Source organism: Schistocerca serialis, chromosome 1 (assembly GCF_023864345.2).
Source record: "Schistocerca serialis cubense isolate TAMUIC-IGC-003099 chromosome 1, iqSchSeri2.2, whole genome shotgun sequence".
Lineage (NCBI taxonomy): Eukaryota > Metazoa > Arthropoda > Insecta > Orthoptera > Acrididae > Schistocerca > Schistocerca serialis.
Window position 1 is genome coordinate 599382124 of NC_064638.1, and position 21542 is coordinate 599403665.

At 42.8% G+C, this 21542-nt stretch overlaps 1 protein-coding gene across 1 annotated transcript in view; it reads left to right on the forward strand.

The window, feature by feature from the left end:
• Positions 1–21542, forward strand: part of LOC126477064 (lethal(3)malignant brain tumor-like protein 3) — an 81758-nt gene that overhangs the window by 38711 nt on the left and 21505 nt on the right. The window contains exons 8-10 of the mRNA XM_050103589.1: positions 276–480; positions 1154–1377; positions 16024–16252. Of these exons, the coding sequence (XP_049959546.1) occupies positions 276–480; positions 1154–1377; positions 16024–16252 (658 nt within the window). The remainder of the gene's footprint in view (positions 1–275; positions 481–1153; positions 1378–16023; positions 16253–21542) is intronic.

Below are 21542 nucleotides of genomic sequence, written 5' to 3' on the forward strand. Positions count from 1 at the left end.
GATTTCCAAAATAGTGTCTTGCAAATGCTGTGAGACTAACTTTAAAAAGTCAATAATTCATTTATGAAGTTTATTGTTAACTGTTGGGAAGCATTTTAAGAGAGTCATATCCATCTATGTAATACTAGTAACAAAAACAACCTCCAGTATGCAATGTTTATTTTTACTGTGGCAAATTTTAACTAGAGATTATGAGGACTCTGTGTCATAAATACAACAATGATTGTTGCTTTAGTATAGATTTCTTTATTTGTCATGAGTTTATTTTTTTCCAGACCACTGTTTCATGGCTCTCAAGCAAGAAAGGTTTCTTATGGCCAAAATATCTGGAACATTGTAAAGGGAAACAAGCTCCACAGAAGCTGTTTCGTGACCCTTTTCCATATATGAAAAATGGCTTCAAAGTTGGCATGAAACTTGAGGGAATTGATCCTGAACATCCATCATATTTTTGTGTGCTCACTGTTTCTGATGTACAAGGTTAGAATTGAATATCTAATGATATACGACAAATATGTAACATCTGTGTAGTTATAAATTAATTACTATTATTAACACCTGAAACACAACTAAAGAATTCAGTTAAATAAAAAAATAACAAGCCACAGATGCTGTTACCAAATATCTGACATTTGTGGCATTCAAGTGATTATAGGATATTGAATAGTGAATTCCTGCCTTAAAATGATTACTTTTTTATATGAACATTATAATTAATTCTCACATCTCCTGCTTTATATACTTAGCTTTTCCTATACTTATTGCCTGCATTAGTAACATTTATGTTAACCAATAAATCCATCTCATTCAGTAATTGAATATTGACTTCTGATGATATGGTAGTATTATTGTTGACTTTTAAATAAGAAACAAAGTCATAGTAATGAAAATCTCTAAGTAAACCTAAATAAAAGAGCCAGTCATGTAAAATGTAGGTGTGCTAAAGCAAAATTGTTATAAGTAACTTTTCAAGCTTTGGTAACACTGCAATTGCAGGCGCTATTTGAAGTAATGCAGAAAAGTGAGATACTAAGTTATGAATACATACTCAGGAAATAAACAGAAATGAATGAAAGTGAGCTGAACCAAATCCTGTATTTTCACTTACTAAAATTTTATTTGCAAAGTAATTACACTGTCTCTTTCCAAACAGGCTACCGTATCAGACTGCACTTTGATGGCTACCCTGACAACTATGACTTTTGGGTAAATGCGGATTCAGTTGATATATTCCCAGCGGGTTGGTGTGAGAAAAACAATCATAAGTTACATCCACCAAAAGGCTATTCGCCTGCCAGTTTCAACTGGAATGCCTATCTCAAGCAGTGTCATGCTCAGGCTGCTCCGAGGAATCTCTTTGCCAATAAGCCTGGAAATGTAAGTTAGTACACAAAATTTATTCCATTTTTTGAATACTCCAATTTTGTTCAGATTATTTGTTTTCCATTTTAGTGAAATGGTTAACACTCAGATTTTGTACAATTTTTGAAACCTGTCATACCAAATACAAGTATTGTTATAAGCTTATTTCATTATTCAATAATTGTGGGACTGTACTCAAGACTGTACCCATACATGCATCCCTTTGGCTGAAGCAAATAGATAGCCACAAAAGTCTTTCTTCAGGACTTCAAAAATATGGAAATTGCATGGGGAGAGATTGGTACTGTAGAGAGGTTGTGTAAAGGCATCCCAACGAAATTGCTGCTTCTTAGTGAAAACACCCTTGACATCATGTGGTCAGACATTACCTTGCAACAGAATGTTGCTGGTCTATCAACATTTCTGAGTGTTTGGATTCAATGATGTGCTTCAAATGATACACAGTGGTATGTGGGCACTGCAGAAATCGAGACGCGCAGTCAAGTCCAAAAGCCCAGGGATGTTGATGGACAACATCATTCTGTTGCAGGATAATGCTCGTCTGTACATTTCCAAGAGCAACAGATCACAGCATCTGTCTAATGGATGACTGATTACTTTGTAGATTGTATGTGTGTGGACAGATCACAGCAATTGGTTGTTGATCACAATGGAAATCTCAGACAATCTGGTGGATCACATCAATTCATACACACAGACAGCTGACGGCTGGTTAGCAACGATGTGAGTGTGATTCCTTCCTCAAGTTATTAAGTATGGTTGTGCATTTTTGTTTCGTTTCCCCTTGCCCATGCTGAGTAAGAATTTTACATTGGAATTAATAGGTATTCAGGGATCACAAACTACTCTGAGAAGTGAAGTTGAGGCCAAAGTTGCCATTTATATTAAGAAGGAGTACATAATACAGCCTCCAGTTTTGTAGTGCTGTAGAAGCAGAATTGGTTGGAGGTTTATAATTATAGTCTAGATATACTAGGCCTTATCTGCTGATTTTGAGTTATTTATGAAACACTTACTCTTATTATTAAAGTTTTTAACTTCTTAACAGAATAGCACACAGCTACCATAATATTAAGTGTGCATCTTAATTTAAAGCTCAGGCCAAATCTGTTATGCAGCTACACTCTAACCCCTTGTCATTTCATGTAATCAAACTCTCCTTCCTAGAATGAGTTATGATAAACAGCAGTTGTTCTATTGACATTTCTATACATGCATTGAGCTTGCAAAACAAAATGTGTTGTGCAACTACTTAAAGTTAAACTATAATAACAATGAATAAAAAAGAAATTGAGGACTGATAAATGAAAAATAAATTGTATTAGCACACTTGAAAGACAAACAGTCTTCTTGGAATCAGTTAAAATAATTATATATGCTGTTAAGTAACCTACAGTTTCCAAGAAAAGCATCGTAAAGCAAGTTTAATAAATTGCAATACACATTTTTCAATTTGTTTTTTGCAAGTGTTCATGGAGATACAGAAATCAACTGCAACTGCTTCTAAAAATAGCAGATCCTTTTCCATAGCAAAAGTTCTCGATGCAATGACATTTTTTATACTGTTTGAAATTGCTTGCTAAATCACTTGCGTCGAGGTGAGCAAGCGACTGATTGCAGTAATATCACATGCGACAGATCACTGTGGTCTGCCACTCATGTGTGGGGCCCGTTATACATCCTCCATTCATTTCTGATCCCTTCCTCATGTGATTTCCACATTTTTGAACCCTGAAGAAAAACATTTGTGGCCATCAATGCGCTTCAAAGAGGTGCATGGCTGGGTACTACCATGATTCCTTAGGCAATTGCAAACATTTCTTCATGAAGGCATTGACCATTTTGTCTTAAATGTGTTAACAGTTACGGTGATTACTTTTGAAATAGTTAACGGTTTACTTAATTTTTTACATCTGTGTTGTTTTAATTTGACTGCCCCTTACGCTTCTTATTTGTAAGAAGAACGAAGGATAAAGATCCATTTCAATTTTGTAAATATCTATCAGCCTCACAGTGCCTTTAAGGTGGAAGAAAGTCTGTGCTCTTGGTCAATGATTTATTTAACAAAGTTTTTTCATGGCAATAGGTAAGGTTAATAATATAAGTTCCAGTAACCTAATGACTACGACAGTTCTAAGGTTTAACAAAGAGAAAGTATGACAATTAGTACAGAAAAAAGTTCCTTGGTGAAGAATGATTATATTCACTGCATTATTTAATATGAGATATGTTTTGGTTGGCAGGAGAGCCAACACCGTGTTACTAGGACGAGGCCGAAAGGCACGCTTTTTAGCTCACGCAGGCTGGCGTGAGGTCTGGAACAGGACAAGGAAATTAGAATTTAGAAAAACAGACGTAGCTGGTGGAATACTTAACTTTAATCCATTAATGGTGAACGTCGGTCTTGACGGTACATTATTCACACTATCAATAGTAACTGATAATGGCGCCTTGCTAGGTCATAGCAAATGACGTAGCTGAAGGCTATGTTAATCTATCATCTCGGCAAATGAGAGCGTATTTTGTCAGTGAACCATTGCTAGCAAAGTCGGTTGTACAACTGGGGCGAGTGCTAGGAAGTCTCTCTAGACCTGCCGTGTGGCGGCGCTCGGTCTGCAATCACTGATAGTGGCGACACGCGGGTCCGACGTATACTAACGGACCGCGGCCGATTTAAAGGCTACCACCTAGCAAGTGTGGTGTCTGGTGGTGACACCACAAAATATTTGTACTCTCATGAATCATTTGGTATGGTTTACTAGCCCAGCTTGTGTATCCACAAGCCAAATTGATTGTCTGCCTAACTCTACCAAAAGCATTAATGTACTTTTCAGGCAACATACTACTCTTCTTCTGGCATATTAATAATTGGATTTTAATTTGCTTTTGACACAAACATTTAAAATTTGATGACACTCATTACATAGAATACCACCTGGTAATGAAACACTGAGACAAGAGTTCTCTCAATAGAATGACAAATCCACATGTGCAGATAAAAATAGCCCACCTTACATTTTTATTTAAAAAAAAGTATTCATCAGGAGAAAGGAATAAAGAAGGTAGGAAGAACCAAAAAATATTCATAAAGGATAGAAAAATTTTATCATTTAAACTGTATATTGAGAGAGAGAAAATTGTGCAGTGAGAAAATTACAATAATTGTGTCCTAATAGTGATATTGTGTCTTATCCTGTTTACCAAGTATCTTTTCTCATTCTGCCTCTGTAGTTACCCTTCTCTGATATTTTTTTGCTATTTTCAAGGCTATTTCGGTATTAATTTTCTTTCTTTTTTCACTTTTCTATTTGGAAGCAAACATTTTCATCACTATTTTTGTGCTGATCTGCCTCTTACCCACTCCTTTTGAGTTTTGTGTGTTTTCCCCTCTGTATATCTTCACAAGTGTGCCCCAGTGATTGTCTTAGTAGCCCTGGTTGATGCTAAATAAGTTCTAGAGCATTTGTTTTCTAACAGTTGATATGCCCTTCACCTTTGGCAATGATTTTTGTGTGTGAAAAATGGCATGTTGCACCACAGTTCTGATTACTATAGATCCTCTGATAAAAGGCTTGAGATATTGCTTCAAAGGCCAGACAAGCAAGTATATACCACCTCTTGGTACTCAGATCAGCCTTTTGTTTTGTAGGTGATTTAATGTATAGCATATCCTCATTATAGTCCTCCACTTTACAGTGCATAGCTGATACTGTCTGCTCAAAAAGTTCTGATACTGATTTCATTGCTGCTTTATAAATGACACCAGAATAGTGACTATGGTGGTAGCTTGAACTAACAACTATAAACAGAATTTCATTCATCCAGTCAGTTGTGAGCTGGTGAAATTAGGGAGTGGACATGCAGTAGTAATATGATAACATTGTTGTGTCATGAATCACAGTGGAGCAACATCTCTAAATCAAATGTTCAAGCAATTCTTCAGAATATTTTGAAGAAGAAAAGTGCATGCAAAATTTGTTCGCACATCTTGATTCCCAAACAAAAAGAACAGTGTATGGACGCATGTTGCACTTTTATTTAAATGAAAAATTCATACAATTCTTTTTTGGAGCAAATCATCATGTGTTACAAGACTTGTTATCTGTACGAACCTACCACAAAAATGACAAAGGGCAGAATGGTCCTCAGATGGTTCACCAAGACTGGAGAAAACATGAATACGACATCCAAGTTGAACAACATACCAAAGAAGGACTATTCTGACACTTTCACATGGTTGTACAGATGTCCTGTACTCAAGTGGGGAGAGACTTTGTAGAACACCTGAACTTTCCTCTATTTTTAGTAATACAGTCTCAAAACCTTGTGGACTGATGGGTAATACAGAACTACTCAGTTCTCTGGAAGAGAACTAGTAAAACATTTTCTTAGCTGTTTCCTGAATTCAAACTACAATTTTCAATGCTAATTGTTATGTGGGCAGTTCAGTAAATACTCACAGATACAAGTTATCTGTTATTGAACATAGTCCCCTTTTAGGGATTTACACTTTTCCAAATGTCTTGCAAAAAGTATTAATTGCAACTCTAAAATATACCCCTGTCTCAATTATGAGCTAATTTCATATATATATATATGAAAGCGCTGGCAGGTCGATAGACACACAAACATACACACAAAATTCAAGCTTTCGCAACAAACTGTTGCCTCATCAGGAAAGAGGGAAGGAGAGGGGAAGACGAAAGGAAGTGGGTTTTAAGGGAGAGGGTAAGGAGTCATTCCAATCCCGGGAGCGGGAAGACTTACCTTAGGGGGAAAAAAGGACAGGTATACACTCACACACACGCACATATCCATCCACACATACAGACACAAGCAGACATATTTAAAGACAAAGAGTTTGGGCAGAGATGTCAGACGAGGCAGAAGTGTAGAGGCAAAGAAGTTGTTGAAAGACAGGTGAGGTATGAGTGGCGGCAACTTGAAATTAGCGGAGATTGAGGCCTGGCGGATGATGAGAAGAGAGGATATACTGAAGGGCAAGTTCCCATCTCCGGAGTTCGGATAGGTTGGTGTTGGTGGGAAGTATCCAGATAACCCGGACGGTGTAACACTGTGCCAAGATGTGCTGGCTGTGCAGCAAGGCATGTTTAGCCACAGGGTGATCCTCATTACCAACAAACACTGTCTGCCTGTGTCCATTCATGCGAATGGACAGTTTGTTGCTGGTCATTCCCACATAGAATGCATCACAGTGTAGGCAGGTCAGTTGGTAAATCACGTGGGTGCTTTCACACGTGGCTCTGCCTTTGATTGTGTACACCTTCCGGGTTACAGGACTGGAGTAGGTGGTGGTGGGAGGGTGCATGGGACAGGTTTTGCATCGGGGGCGGTTATAAGGATAGGAGCCAGAGGGTAGGGAAGGTGGTTTGGGGATTTCATAGGGATGAACTAACAGGTTATGAAGGTTAGGTGGACGGCGGAAAGACACACTTGGCGGAGTGGGGAGGATTTCATGAAGGATGGATCTCATTTCAGGGCAGGATTTGAGGAAGTCGTATCCCTGCTGGAGAGCCACATTCAGAGTCTGGTCCAGTCCCGGAAAGTATCCTGTCACAAGTGGGGCACTTTTGTGGTTCTTCTGTGGGGGATTCTGGGTTTGAGGGGACGAGGAAGTGGCTCTGGTTATTTGCTTCTGTACCAGGTCGGGAGGGTAGTTGCGGGATGCGAAAGCTGTTTTCAGGTTGTTGGTGTAATGATTCAGGGATTCCGGACTGGAGCAGATTCATTTGCCACGAAGACCTAGGCTGTAGGGAAGGGACCGTTTGATGTGGAATGGGTGGCAGCTGTCATAATGGAGGTACTGTTGCTTGTTGGTGGGTTTGATGTGGATGGACGTGTGAAGTTGGCCATTGGACAGGTGGAGGTCAACGTCAAGGAAAGTGGCATGGGATTTGGAGTAGGACCAGGTGAATCTGATGGAACCAAAGGAGTTGAGGTTGGAGAGGAAATTCTGGAGTTCTTCTTCACTGTGAGTCCAGATTATGAAGATGTCATCAATAAATCTGTACCATACTTTGGGTTGGCAGACTTGGGTAACCAAGAAGGCTTCCTCTAAGCGACCCATGAATAGGTTGGCGTACGAGGGGGCCATCCTGGTACCCATGGCTGTTCCCTTTAATTGTTGGTATGTCTGGCCTTCAAAAGTGAAGAAGTTGTGGGTCAGGATGAAGCTGGCTAAGGTAATGAGGAAAGAGGTTTTAGGTAGGGTGGCAGGTGATCGGCGTGAAAGGAAATGCTCCATCGCAGCGAGGCCCTGGACGTGCAGAATATTTGTGTATAAGGACGTGGCATCAATGGTTACAAGGATGGTTTCCGGGGGTAACAGATTGGGTAAGGATTCCAGGCGTTCAAGGAAGTGGTTGGTGTCCTTGATGAAGGATGGGAGACTGCATGTAATGGGTTGAAGGTGTTGATCTACGTAGGCAGAGATACGTTCTGTGGGGGCTTGGTAACCAGCTACAATGGGGCGGCCGGGATGATTGGGTTTGTGGATTTTAGGAAGAAGGTAGAAGGTAGGGGTGCAGGGTGTCGGTGGGGTCAGGAGAGTACGTACTCTCTGCTGGAAGTATCACTTTGCCACAAAGAAAAATGATCCTAATCCTACTCCTAATGATCCGACTCCTCAAGACACCATCCAAATTGAACCCTGCCTGGAACAGTTCCGTCCTCCGTCACAGCGGGACCCACCTCCTCTTCCTCAAAATCACCCTCTCCAAACCTTCCAGGAATTTCTGACTTCCAGCCTTGCATCTCAATCCTTCTTAAAAAACCTTAATCCTACACCCAACATCACCACTGCTGAAGCCCAGGCTATCCGTGATCTGAAGGCTGACCGATCCATCGTCATTCTTCCGGCGGACAAGGGTTCCACGACCATGGTACTTGATCGTCGGGAGTATGTGGCTGAGGGACTGCGTCAGCTTTCAGACAACACCACATACAAAGTTTGCCAAGGTAACCCCATTCCCGATGTCCAGGCGGAGCTTCAAGGAATCCTCAGAACCTTAGGCCCCCTGCAAAACCTTTCACCTGACTCCATCAACCTCCTGACCCCACCGACACCCCGCACCCCTACCTTCTACCTTCTTCCTAAAATCCACAAACCCAATCATCCCGGCCGCCCCATTGTAGCTGGTTACCAAGCCCCCACAGAACGTATCTCTGCCTGCGTAGATCAACACCTTCAACCCATTACATGCAGTCTCCCATCCTTCATCAAGGACACCAATCACTTCCTTGAACGCCTGGAATCCTTACCCAATCTGTTACCCCCGGAAACCATCCTTGTAACCATTGATGCCACGTCCTTATACACAAATATTCCGCACGTCCAGGGCCTCGCTGCGATGGAGCATTTCCTTTCACGCCGATCACCTGCCACCCTACCTAAAACCTCTTTCCTCATTACCTTAGCCAGCTTCATCCTGACCCACAACTTCTTCACTTTTGAAGGCCAGACATACCAACAATTAAAGGGAACAGCCATGGGTACCAGGATGGCCCCCTCGTACGCCAATCTATTCATGGGTCGCTTAGAGGAAGCCTTCTTGGTTACCCAAGTCTGCCAACCCAAAGTATGGTACAGATTTATTGATGACATCTTCATGATCTGGACTCACAGTGAAGAAGAACTCCAGAATTTCCTCTCCAACCTCAACTCCTTTGGTTCCATCAGATTCACCTGGTCCTACTCCAAATCCCATGCCACTTTCCTTGACGTTGGCCTCCACCTGTCCAATGGCCAACTTCACACGTCCGTCCACATCAAACCCACCAACAAGCAACAGTACCTCCATTATGACAGCTGCCACCCATTCCACATCAAACGGTCCCTTCCCTACAGCCTAGGTCTTCGTGGCAAATGAATCTGCTCCAGTCCGGAATCCCTGAATCATTACACCAACAACCTGAAAACAGCTTTCGCATCCCGCAACTACCCTCCCGACCTGGTACAGAAGCAAATAACCAGAGCCACTTCCTCGTCCCCTCAAACCCAGAATCCCCCACAGAAGAACCACAAAAGTGCCCCACTTGTGACAGGATACTTTCCGGGACTGGACCAGACTCTGAATGTGGCTCTCCAGCAGGGATACGACTTCCTCAAATCCTGCCCTGAAATGAGATCCATCCTTCATGAAATCCTCCCCACTCCGCCAAGAGTGTCTTTCCGCCGTCCACCTAACCTTCGTAACCTGTTAGTTCATCCCTATGAAATCCCCAAACCACCTTCCCTACCCTCTGGCTGCTATCCTTGTAGCCGCCCCCGATGCAAAACCTGTCCCATGCACCCTCCCACCACCACCTACTCCAGTCCTGTAACCCGGAAGGTGTACACAATCAAAGGCAGAGCCACGTGTGAAAGCACCCACGTGATTTACCAACTGACCTGCCTACACTGTGATGCATTCTATGTGGGAATGACCAGCAACAAACTGTCCATTCGCATGAATGGACACAGGCAGACAGTGTTTGTTGGTAATGAGGATCACCCTGTGGCTAAACATGCCTTGGTGCACGGCCAGCACATCTTGGCACAGTGTTACACCGTCCGGGTTATCTGGATACTTCCCACCAACACCAACCTATCCGAACTCCGGAGATGGGAACTTGCCCTTCAGTATATCCTCTCTTCTCATCATTCGCCAGGCCTCAATCTCCGCTAATTTCAAGTTGCCGCCACTCATACCTCACCTGTCTTTCAACAACTTCTTTGCCTCTACACTTCTGCCTCGACTGACATCTCTGCCCAAACTCTTTGTCTTTAAATATGTCTGCTTGTGTCTGTATGTGTGGATGGATATGTGCGTGTGTGTGAGTGTATACCTGTCCTTTTTTCCCCCTAAGGTAAGTCTTTCCGCTCCCGGGATTGGAATGACTCCTTACCCTCTCCCTTAAAACCCACTTCCTTTCATCTTCCCCTCTTCTTCCCTCTTTCCTGATGAGGCAACAGTTTGTTGCGAAAGCTTGAATTTTGTGTGTATGTTTGTGTTTGTTTGTGTGTCTATCGGCCTGCCAGCGCTTTTGTTCGGTAAGTCACCTCATCTTTGTTTTTATATATAATTTTTCCCACGTGGAATGTTTCCTTCTATTTTTATATATATATATATAAAAACAAAGATGATGTGACTTACCAAATGAAAGTGCTGGCAGGTCGACAGACACACAAACAAACACAAACATACACACAAAATTCAAGCTTTCGCAACAAACTGTTGCCTCATCAGGAAAGAGCCGCTTGGCCGCGCGCAAGCCCTACAAGATGCGTCACCCGCGAGTGTCGGAGGCCGCACGCACCAAACGAATGATAGGCAGTGCAGCGAGCAGCTGTGTTGTCCGTCTCACCCACGTGGCGGCGCGCCGCACTGCGCGTGGCCTTCGAGGTGGAAGGACGTGCTTTGCGTCAAATGTGCCATGGAAAACGGGAATGCGTGTGTTGGGAGAAGGGGCGAAGCCTTCTTGTGCCCTGCTTGTGTCTGTATATGTGTGGATGGATATGTGTGTGTGTGCGAGTGTATACCCGTCCTTTTTTCCCCCCTAAGGTAAAAGATGATGTTGAATGACAGGTGAGGTATGAGTGGCGGCAACTTGAAATTAGCGGAGATTGAGGCCTGGTGGATAACGGGAAGAGAGGATGTATTGAAGAGCAAGTTCCCATCTCCGGAGTTCGGATAGGTTGGTGTTGGTGGGAAGTATCCAGATAACCCGGACGGTGTAACACTGTGCCAAAATGTGCTGGCCGTGCACCAAGGCATGTTTAGCCACAGGGTGATCCTCATTACCAACAAACACTGTCTGCCTGTGTCCATTCATGCGAATGGACAGTTTGTTGCTGGTCATTCCCACATAGAATGCATCACAGTGTAGGCAGGTCAGTTGGTAAATCACGTGGGTGCTTTCACATGTGGCTCTGCCTTTGATCGTGTACACCTTCCAGGTTACAGGACTGGAGTAGGTGGTGGTGGGAGGCATTTGGCATTACCCCCAAAGGCCTCACACTTAAAGTTCCCATCTCTGGCTGCAACCCTTCTTTCCATCAGTCCCTATACCAATTCCAAACTGAACAATCCATTGCCCTCACCCACGTAATCCTTCACCTACACATCAACTCAGCCAATGCACACACCCGTCAACTCCTATCCTTAATAAAAGTCCTTAATCTTTCCTCTCCCACATCCACACCGGCTGTTCAGAGCATCCTCCTACAGGCCAACCGTAAATTAGAACAGCATGCTATCCTCCACCTCAAAAAACTATCCAATCTCCTGGTTTCCCACCTCCGGAAAGGCAACTCACTCACCCTTCACAACCTTTCCAGCAAACCTCAACCTCCTCTCATTGCACACAAACCCAGTCTCTCCCATCTACTCAATCTCCCACTTCCAGCTCCACTCCCTCCAAAACCTCAAAATTCCAATCAACACAATCTGGAACCACAACACCCCAATTCAGTAGTTAACCTTTCCTCCAAACCTCTCTCCCAATCCGAAACCTCTGTCCTATCCAAAGGCCTCACCTTCAGCCCCACTCCCAGATTCAACCAAACAGCCCTCGTCAAAGATTTCCCTGAAATGAGATCCATCCTTCATGAAATCCTCCCCACTCCACCAAGAGTGTCTTTCCGCCGTCCACCTAACCTTCGTAACCTGTTAGTTCATCCCTATGAAATCCCCAAACCACCTTCCCTACCCTCTGTCTCCTATCCGTGTAACCGCCCCCGGTGTAAAACCTGTCCCATGCACCCTCCCACCACCACCTACTCCAGTCCTGTAACCCGGAAGGTGTACACGATCAAAGACAGAGCCACATGTGAAAGCACCCACGTGATTTACCAACTGACCTGCCTACACTGTGATGCATTCTATGTGGGAATGACCAGCAACAAACTGTCCATTCGCATGAATGGACACAGGCAGACAGTGTTTGTTGGTAATGAGGATCACCCTGTGGCTAAACATGCCTTGCTGCACAGCCAGCACATCTTGGCACAGTGTTACACCGTCCGGGTTATCTGGATACTTCCCACCAACACCAACCTATCCGAACTCCGGAGATGGGAACATGCTCTTCAATACATCCTCTCTTCCCGTTACCCACCAGGCCTCAATCTCCGCTAATTTCAAGTTGCCGCCACTCATACCTCACCTGTCATTCAACATCATCTTTGCCTCTGCACTTCCACCTCGACTGACATCTCTGCCCAAACTCTTTGTCTTTGAATATGTCTGTATATGTGTGGATGGATGTGTGTGTGTGTGTGTGCAAGTGTATACCCGTCCTTTTTTCCCCCTAAGGTAAGTCTTTCCGCTCCTGGGATTTGAATGACTCCTTATCCTCTCCCTTAAAACCCACTTCCTTTCGTCTTTCCCTCTTCTTCCCTCTTTCCTGATGAGGCAACAGTTTGTTGCGAAAGCTCGAATTTTGTGTGTATGTTTGTGTTTGTTTGTGTGTCTATCGACCTGCCAGCGCTTTTGTTTGGTAAGTCTCATCATCTTTATATATATATATATATCTAAAAACAAAGATGATGTGACTTACCAAATGAAAGTGCTGGCAGGTCAATAGACACACAAACATACACATGAAATTCAAGCTTTCGCAACAAACTGTTGCCTCATCAGGAAAGAGGGAAGGAGAGGGAAAGACGAAACGATGTGGGTTTTAAGGGAGAGGGTAAGGAGTCATTCCAATCCCGGGAACAGAAAGACTTACCTTAGGGGGAAAAAAGGGGTATACACTCGCACACACATACATATCCATCCGTGCATACACAGACACAAGCAGACATTTGTAAAGGCAAAGACTTTGGGCAGAGATGTCAGTTGAGGCGGAAGTACAGAGGCAAAGATGTTGTTGAAAGACAGGTGAGGTATGAGCGGCGGCAAATTGAAATTAGCGGAGATTGAGGCCTGGCGGGTAACGAGAAGAGAGGATATACTGAAGGGGAAGTTCCCATCTCCGGAGTTCGGATAGGTTGGTATTAGTGGGAAGTATCCAGATAACCCGGACGGTGTAACACTGTGCCAAGATGTGCTGGCCATGCACCAAGGCATGTTTAGCCACAGGGTGATCCTCATTACCAACAAACACTGTCTGCCTGTGTCCATTCATGCGAATGGACAGTTTGTTGCTGGTCATTCCCACATAGAATGCATCACAGTGTAGGCAGGTCAGTTGGTAAATCACGTGGGTGCTTTCACACGTGGCTCTGCCTTTGATTGTGTACACCTTCCGGGTTACAGGACTGGAGTAGGTGGTGGTGGGAGGGTGCATGGGACAGGTTTTGCATCGGGGGCGGTTATAAGGATAGGAGCCAGAGGGTAGGGAAGGTGGTTTGGGGATTTCATAGGGATGAACTAAGAGATAACGAAGGTTAGGTGGACAGCGGAAAGACACTCTTGGTGGAGTGGGGAGGATTTCGTGAAGGATGGATCTCATTTCAGGGCAGGATTTGAGGAAGTCATATCCCTGCTGGAGAGCCACATTCAGAGTCTGATCCAGTCCCGGAAAGTATCCTGTCACAAGTGGGGCACTTTTGGGGTTCTTCTGTGGGAGGTTCTGGGTTTGACGAGATGAGGAAGTGGCTCTGGTTATTTGCTTCTGTACCAGGTCGGGAGGGTCGTTGCGGGATGCGAAAGCTGTTTTCAGATTGTTGGTGTAATGGTTCAGGGATTCCGGACTGGAACAGATTCGTTTGCCACGAAGACCTAGGCTGTAGGGAAGTTGGTTGCGAAAGCTTGAAATTTTGTGTGTGTGTTTGTGTGTGTGTCTAACAACCTGCCAGCGCTTTCGTTTGGTAAGTCACATCATCAGGGAAACATTCCACGTGGGAAAAATATATCTAAAGAAAAGTTGATGTGACTTACCAAACAAAAGCACTGGCAGACCGATAGACACACAAACACACACACAAAATTCAAGCCCCCGCAACCAACGGCCGCCCCACCAGGAAAGAGGGAAGGAGAGGGAAAGACGAAAGGATGCGGGCCTCAAGGGAGAGGGCAAGGAGCCACCCCAACCCCGGGAGCGGAAAGACTTATCTTAGGGAGGGAAACATTCCACGTGGGAAAAATATATCTAAAAACAAAGTTGATGTGACTTACCAAACGAAAGTGCTGGCAGTCGATAGACACACAAACATACGCACAAAATTCAAGCTTTTGCAACCAGCGGTTGCTTCATCAGGAAAGAGGGAAGGAGAGGGAAAGATGAAAGGATGTGGGTTTTAAGGGAGAGGGTAAGGCTTGGCGCACGGCCAGCACATCTTGGCACAGTGTTACACCGTCTGGGTTATCTGGATACTTCCCACTAACACCAACCTATCTGAACTCCGGAGATGGGATCTTGCCCTTCAGTATATCCTCTCTTCCCGTTATCCACCAGGCCTCAATCTCCGCTAATTTGAAGTTGCTCCCACTCATACCTCACCTGTCATTCAACAACATCTTTGCCTCTGCACTTCCGCCTCGACTGACATCTCTGCCCAAACTCTTTGTCTTTAAAGATGTCTGCTTGTGTCTGTATATGTGTGGATGGATATGTGTGTGTGTGTGTGTGCGCGAGTGTATAACTGTCTTTTTTTCCCCCCAAGGTAAGTCTTTCCGCTCCTGGGATTGGAATGACTCCTTACCCTCTCCCTTAAAACCCACATCCTTTCATCTTTCCCTCTCCTTCCCTCTTTCCTGATGAAGCAACCGTTGGTTGCGAAAGCTTGAAATTTTGTGTGTGTTTGTGTGTTTTTTTTATTGTGCCTATCTACCAGCGCTTTCCCGTTTGGTAAGTCATGGAATCTTAGATATATTTTTCCCACGTGGAATGTTTCCCTCTGCTATATATGATGATGTGACTTACCAAATGAAAGCGCTGGCAGGTTGATAGACACACAAACATACACACAAAATTCAAGCTTTCGCAACCAACGGTTGCTTCATCAGGAAAGAGGGAAGGAGAGGGAAAGACGAAAGGATGTGGTGTGCAGGCAACATGACAAGGCTGCCAGGTACGGACGGTGGTGGGATGTGAATTGGGAGGAGGTTGTAGGAGGTTTATAGTATAAACATACTATGACCCAAATTATGGTATTCATGGATGAGATTATTTGAAGTGTAGTGCATAAGGTGCCTTATGAATTCACACTATGTTGCAAATGTTCTGTAAATATATTGCACAATTTTTGTGCTTACGCAGTCTTTGCTTGACAGATCTGAAGATGGCAGCATAGTTTGCCAAAACTGGTAATCTGAATAAATGCTCTTCTAAAGCGATCATAGCATTATGAAGTTTGTTACTTCTATTTTCATATCAATCCAGACCATCCCTAGAGTGGAATTATGTCAATAGTCTGTGCTGTACACTTGCTTTCTGTGGTCCTTTTCAGCAGTATGTGTATTTTGGGGAGGGGGTGAGGTAATTACACAAATAATAATAATAATAATAATAATAATAATAATAATAATAATAATAATTGGGACAACCTCGAGAGATGTTGTAAGTAATACTCCTCATCTGCCAAAAGTAATGAAAAAAAGATCTATTGATTGTGTGTTAGTTCCTAAATGTCCATGTTGGTGATGCGAACACCTAATACAGTAACAGTTTTTGTTCAAATTGTTTTTACAGGCTGTGTGTCCTAGTGGCTTCCGTATAGGTATGAAGTTGGAGGCAGTGGATCGCAAGAACAAAAACTTGGTATGTGTGGCTACAGTGGCAGACATTGTTGATAACAGGATACTAGTACATTTTGATGGTTTGGATGAAGCGTTTGATTATTGGGCAGATCCCTCATCTCCATACATACATCCTGTTGGCTGGTGTGAAGAGCACAATCGTCAGCTTACACCACCTAAAAGTAAGTTCTAAGTAGAGATTTCGATCCATTATAACAACAATATTTTTTTATTTTGGATAGAGAAAAATTAAGTCGGATTTTATACATTTCTGAAAACCACTGAACAGGATTATGAAAAGCCTTCGTTACTTATACAAAACAAGTAATGTGATTAATGCTTCAACAGTAAGTCAGAATTATCTCCATTTAAAACAGTGATAGTGCAAATTTTGTTTGTGGTATGTGAGATTGTTAAAAATGTCAAAAAACTAATATGAAATTATTCTAAGGTCCCATTAAAATTTGATATCGGAGATTTTTAACAATAATGGACATTCCTATATAGAGCAATACGTAAAATAGGGGAAAGGCAACCACTCATTTATAGGGGATTTTTGATGCATGGAGCACAGAAACACATGAGAAAAACAACATTCATACTATATTTTGAGCAATAGCTCTTTTCTATGGCAAGGACACATATTCACACACACAACTACAAAGACACCCAAACACACACTCCCATGCACACAACACAGATTACACAGGCCAATGATGGAAAAACTTTTCTGCTGAAAATACATTACTCTTATGTTTTTTAGGGTGGGAAATCTAAATATGATACTTAAAAACTGTGTCACCCATCATTTCTTCACATTTTACGGTTAAATTTATTAAATTAAGCGATTTTTTAAAGACATTAACAGCTTTTATATAGTTAAAATAATTTAAAAAGGAGGTGTAATGAATGTAGATGACATTGGTAGCACTGCTGAAAAACGTTTGCTGGCAAAAAAAGGTCGATTCTATTTTTGTGTTAACAGATGCTGTTTTGTTTACTGTCAACCTAACCTCACTTTCCCCGTTTCCTTTACATGTGCTCAGTACAATGTCTAATTGTGGTTGTAAAAACTCTGCTGACAGTTTTTGTTATATTTGTGGTGAATTTGTGATTAAAAAACACAAAAGAAACATTACAGACTTTGTGAAAAAGGTTTATCTATCATACTTTGGATCTAAACTTGGTGATCAAGATAAATCTTGGGCACCACGTAAGGTATGTTATTTGTGTGTTGAAGATTGAGAAGATGGTCCAAAAAGGAGAAAAAAAGCCTTTACATTTGCTGTTCCTATGATATGGAGGGAGCCAAGAACTAATATACAATCTGATTTAAATGAACCAGATGATGATGAATTCCATTATAATACAGAAAGTCTAGAGCCCAAATTGTTTACTCAGACCAAGCTTAACGGTTTGGTAAGGGATCTGGGCTTAACGAAAGAAAAAGCTGAATTGCTTGGCTCTAGATTAAAAGAAAAGAACTTATTGGCAGTCGGAACCAGCATATACATAAATAGAAAGAGAGAGCAGCAATTTTCCAAGTTTTTTTTTTTTAACAAGAAGGTGATTTAGTGTACTGCTCAGACATTCCTAGCCTGATGAATGAGTTTGGTATTGTATACAAGAAGGAAGACTGGAGGCTGTTTATTGATTCATCCAAGACTAGTTTAAAGGCTGTTTTATTACATAATGGTAATGTATGCATCTATACCTGTTGGGCATTCTGTACATATGAAAGAAAGCTATGAAAACTTAGAAATAGTGCTAAATAAAATAAGCTATTCTGCTCATAGTTGGATGATATGTTGCAATCTAAAAGTATCATGCATGCTCCTTGGTCAGCAAGGTGGTTTTACCAAATTTCCATGTTTCTTGTGTGAATGGGACATTAGGGCTAGGGTGGTGGTGGTGGTGGTGGTGGTGGTGGTGGTGGTGGTGGTTAGTGTTTAACGTCCCGTCGACAACGAGGTCATTAGAGACGGAGCGCAAGCTCGGGTTAGGGAAGGATTGGGAAGGAAATCGGCCGTGCCCTTGCAAAGGAACCATCCTGGCATTTGCCTGAAATGATTTAGGGAAATCACGGAAAACCTAAATCAGGATGGCTGGAGACGGGATTGAACCGTCGTCCTCCCGAATGCGAGTCCAGTGTGCTACCACTGCGCCACCTCGCTCGGTGTAGGGCTAGGGATCAACACTGGTGCAGAAAGAACTGGCCTGTGAGGGAGTCTTTAAAACCTGGTGAGAAGAACATTCTATGCTAAAATCTTGTAGATTTAAAAAATGTACTCCTACCACCTCTTCATATAAAGTTAGGCCTAATGAAACAGTTTGTAAAGGCTTTGCCTAAAGATGGACCGTGTTTTAAGTATCTCTGCCAGAAGTTTCCACACCTTTCAGAAGCTAAACTAAAAGAAGATGCCTTTGTCGGACCTGACATTAGAAAATTGATGTTTGAAGGGGAACTTTGAATCCACAATGACCTTAAATGAGAAAGAAGCATGGGTATCATTCAAGCAAGTTATTACAAAGTTCTTAGGATATGAAAAAGACCCAGAGTATGTTTCTATTATAGCTACAATGTTAAATAAGTTTAAAACTTTAGGATGTTTAATGTGCCTGAAAGTTAACTTTTTGAACAGTCACCTTGATTACTTCCTGGACAGTATGGGAGATGTTAATGAGAAGCAAGGAGAGCATTCTCACCAGGACATTAAAGTGATGGAAAAATGCTACCAAGGCCGCTGGAACACCAACATGATGGGGGACTGCTGTTGGTCACTTCACCAAGAAGTTCAGCAAGCTACTCATCGTAGAAAAAGCTACACAAAAAGCTTCAAAGAAAAAAGAGAAAGAAAATATAAATCAATTCCAGCTGACAATTGAAACCTCTATTAACACTTATCATTGTTTTAAGTAGCTTACTTAAATTCAAACCACACTTATGTTGTAATAAAGCATTTCATTAATTTCCATGTTTACTGTATATCAAAGGATTTTTATACTACATAATAAAAAGCATATTGCTTGAAAACTATGGGTGATACAAAAAAACTAAGGCTAGATTTGGATTCAGCTCATAAATATCTATAAAGATCAGCATCAGAGTAAAAAAAGTTTATCAAAAAAATTTTTCGTTGGCCTGTGTTATTGATACTCGATTATTGAAAGCAGTTGCCTGAACAGATGGACATGGGGAAGGAATAGATAAGAATGTTAGGAGGGGGTAGTGGGAAAGAAGCAGGTCTTTGGATAGATGACTGTGTGGGCACACAAGAAGAAGCGGAGAGTACAGAGAGGACAGCAAAAAGAGATGTAACAAGAGAGAGGGGGGCAGGAAGAGAGAAAGGTGAAGATGAAAAGACAGAAAGGGAGGGGAGAGGGCTTGAAAAAGAGAGGTGGAGGTGGGGGGGGGAGGGGGGGGAGAGAGAGACACACAGACAGACAGACACACCTTATGGGGTAGGGAAAGGAGGAAGACTTAGGTCGACAGAAGAGAGAAGGGAAAAGGTAAGGTGAGGCAATGAGAGCAGAGATTTAGGCCAGGGGGGTTGCGAGAGTGCAGGATATGATTGACAGACAGTTCCCATCTGTGTAGCTCAGAGAAAGGAGAATTCAAAGGTTCTGCATAGTGAAGCAACTGTCAAAGTCATTTATGTTGTAGTTTGCAGCATATTGGGCAACTAAATGGTGAAGTTTGTGATTTGTCACAGTTTGGCGGTGGCAGTTCCTGCAGTTGTTTACTTGTCATGCCCACATAGAATTCTGTACAGTAATTGCTGCTTGGCTATTATGTAACATGGCCCTGGCTGTTATTGGGTAGAATATGCCTATGACTGGACTACAGTATGAGGTGCTTGTAGGGTGTTTGGGACAGGTCCTGCAACTGGGCTAACCATAAGGGAATGACCTATTGAGTGCAGGATTGGGAATATGATTAGAATAGGGATTACGATGAGAGTTAATGGAAGCCCTGGTGGAGAATGTGGTTGAGCTTTCTGAGGCCAAGGTAATACTAGGTGATCAGTAGAGTGCTGGTCAGTGACATTGATCTCAGAACAGCAGATGGCATGACAGATTTGTTTATTGATGAGCTGTATAGGATATGTCTGACAGCAAAGGCTCTGTTAAGGTTATTGGTATTTTTGACAATTCCTGCTTTCTACTGCAGTTTCACTGTCCACAGGTGGTGAGGACATACGAAAAGACTTTTTGACATGGGACAGGAACAGCTGTCAAAGTGGAGGCACTGTTGGAGGTGGGTGCACTTCATATGAACAGATGTATTTATGGAGCCATCTGGGTGGTGGAGATTGATGTCTAGAAAGGGTGCTTGATGTGTTGGTAAGGACCAGGTGAAGCGGGTGTTATGGTTACGGAGAGAAGCAAAGATTGTCCTTGCCACAGTCCACATCATGAAAATATCATCAGCGAATCTGAAACAGACAAGAGGTTTTAGGTGTTGACTGGATAAGAAGAATTCCTCCAGATGACCCATAAATAAGTTGGCATAGGATGGAATCGTGCAAGTATCTATGGCAGTACCATGAATTTGTTGGTAGATTTGGCCTTGGAAAATGACATTATTGTGGGTCAGGATGTGATTAGCTAACAGGATTAGGAAAGAGGTGATGGTGTTGGTATCAAGAGGACATTGGAAAAGATAGTGTTTCATTGCTACAAGACCATGGGCATGGCGAATGCTGAAGGACATCACATCCACAGTGACCTGAAAGGAGCCTAGTGGCAACAGGACAGGAAGTATGGAGTGGTGAAGGAAGTGAACAGCATCTCGAATGTAGGATGGGAAGTTACGGACAGTAGTTCGGAGGTGTTAGTCAACAAAGGCAGAAGTTTGTTCTGTAGTAGCAGTTCCAGCTTCCCTTCATATGTGAATCTTCACCCCTTCTACCCAGTTCTTCCCTTGGTAATCTTTCAGCAACTCCTCACTTCTAACCTAGCCCTGCCTTCCTTTCTTAAATCTCTCCCCATTTAATCCCCCCCCCCCCCCCCCTTGCACTCCTACCTTTTATGTATTCCACAAATCCAACCCTATGGGTCTCCCCCTACAGGTTGCATTATAACTGGGAATAATGCTCCTACATAGCAAATCTCTGCCTTTGTTGCCCATCCTACATTCAAGACACTGATCCCTTCCTTCACCGCCTCTCCATAGTTCCTGTCCTATTACCACTAGACTTCTTTTTGGTCACTGTGGATGTGACGTTCTTGTACACCAACATCCCCCATGTCCGTGGACCACTCCCTTTTCCAGCACTGTCCTTATACCAAAACTACCACCTCTTTCTTAATCCTCTTAGCAAGCCACATCCTGACCTGCAATTATTTCACTTTCCAGGGCCAAATCTACAAACAAACTCATGGTACTGCCATGGGTACTTTCATGATCCCATGCTATTCCAACTTATTTATGGGCCAGCTGGAGGAATCTTTCCTATCTGGTCAACACCC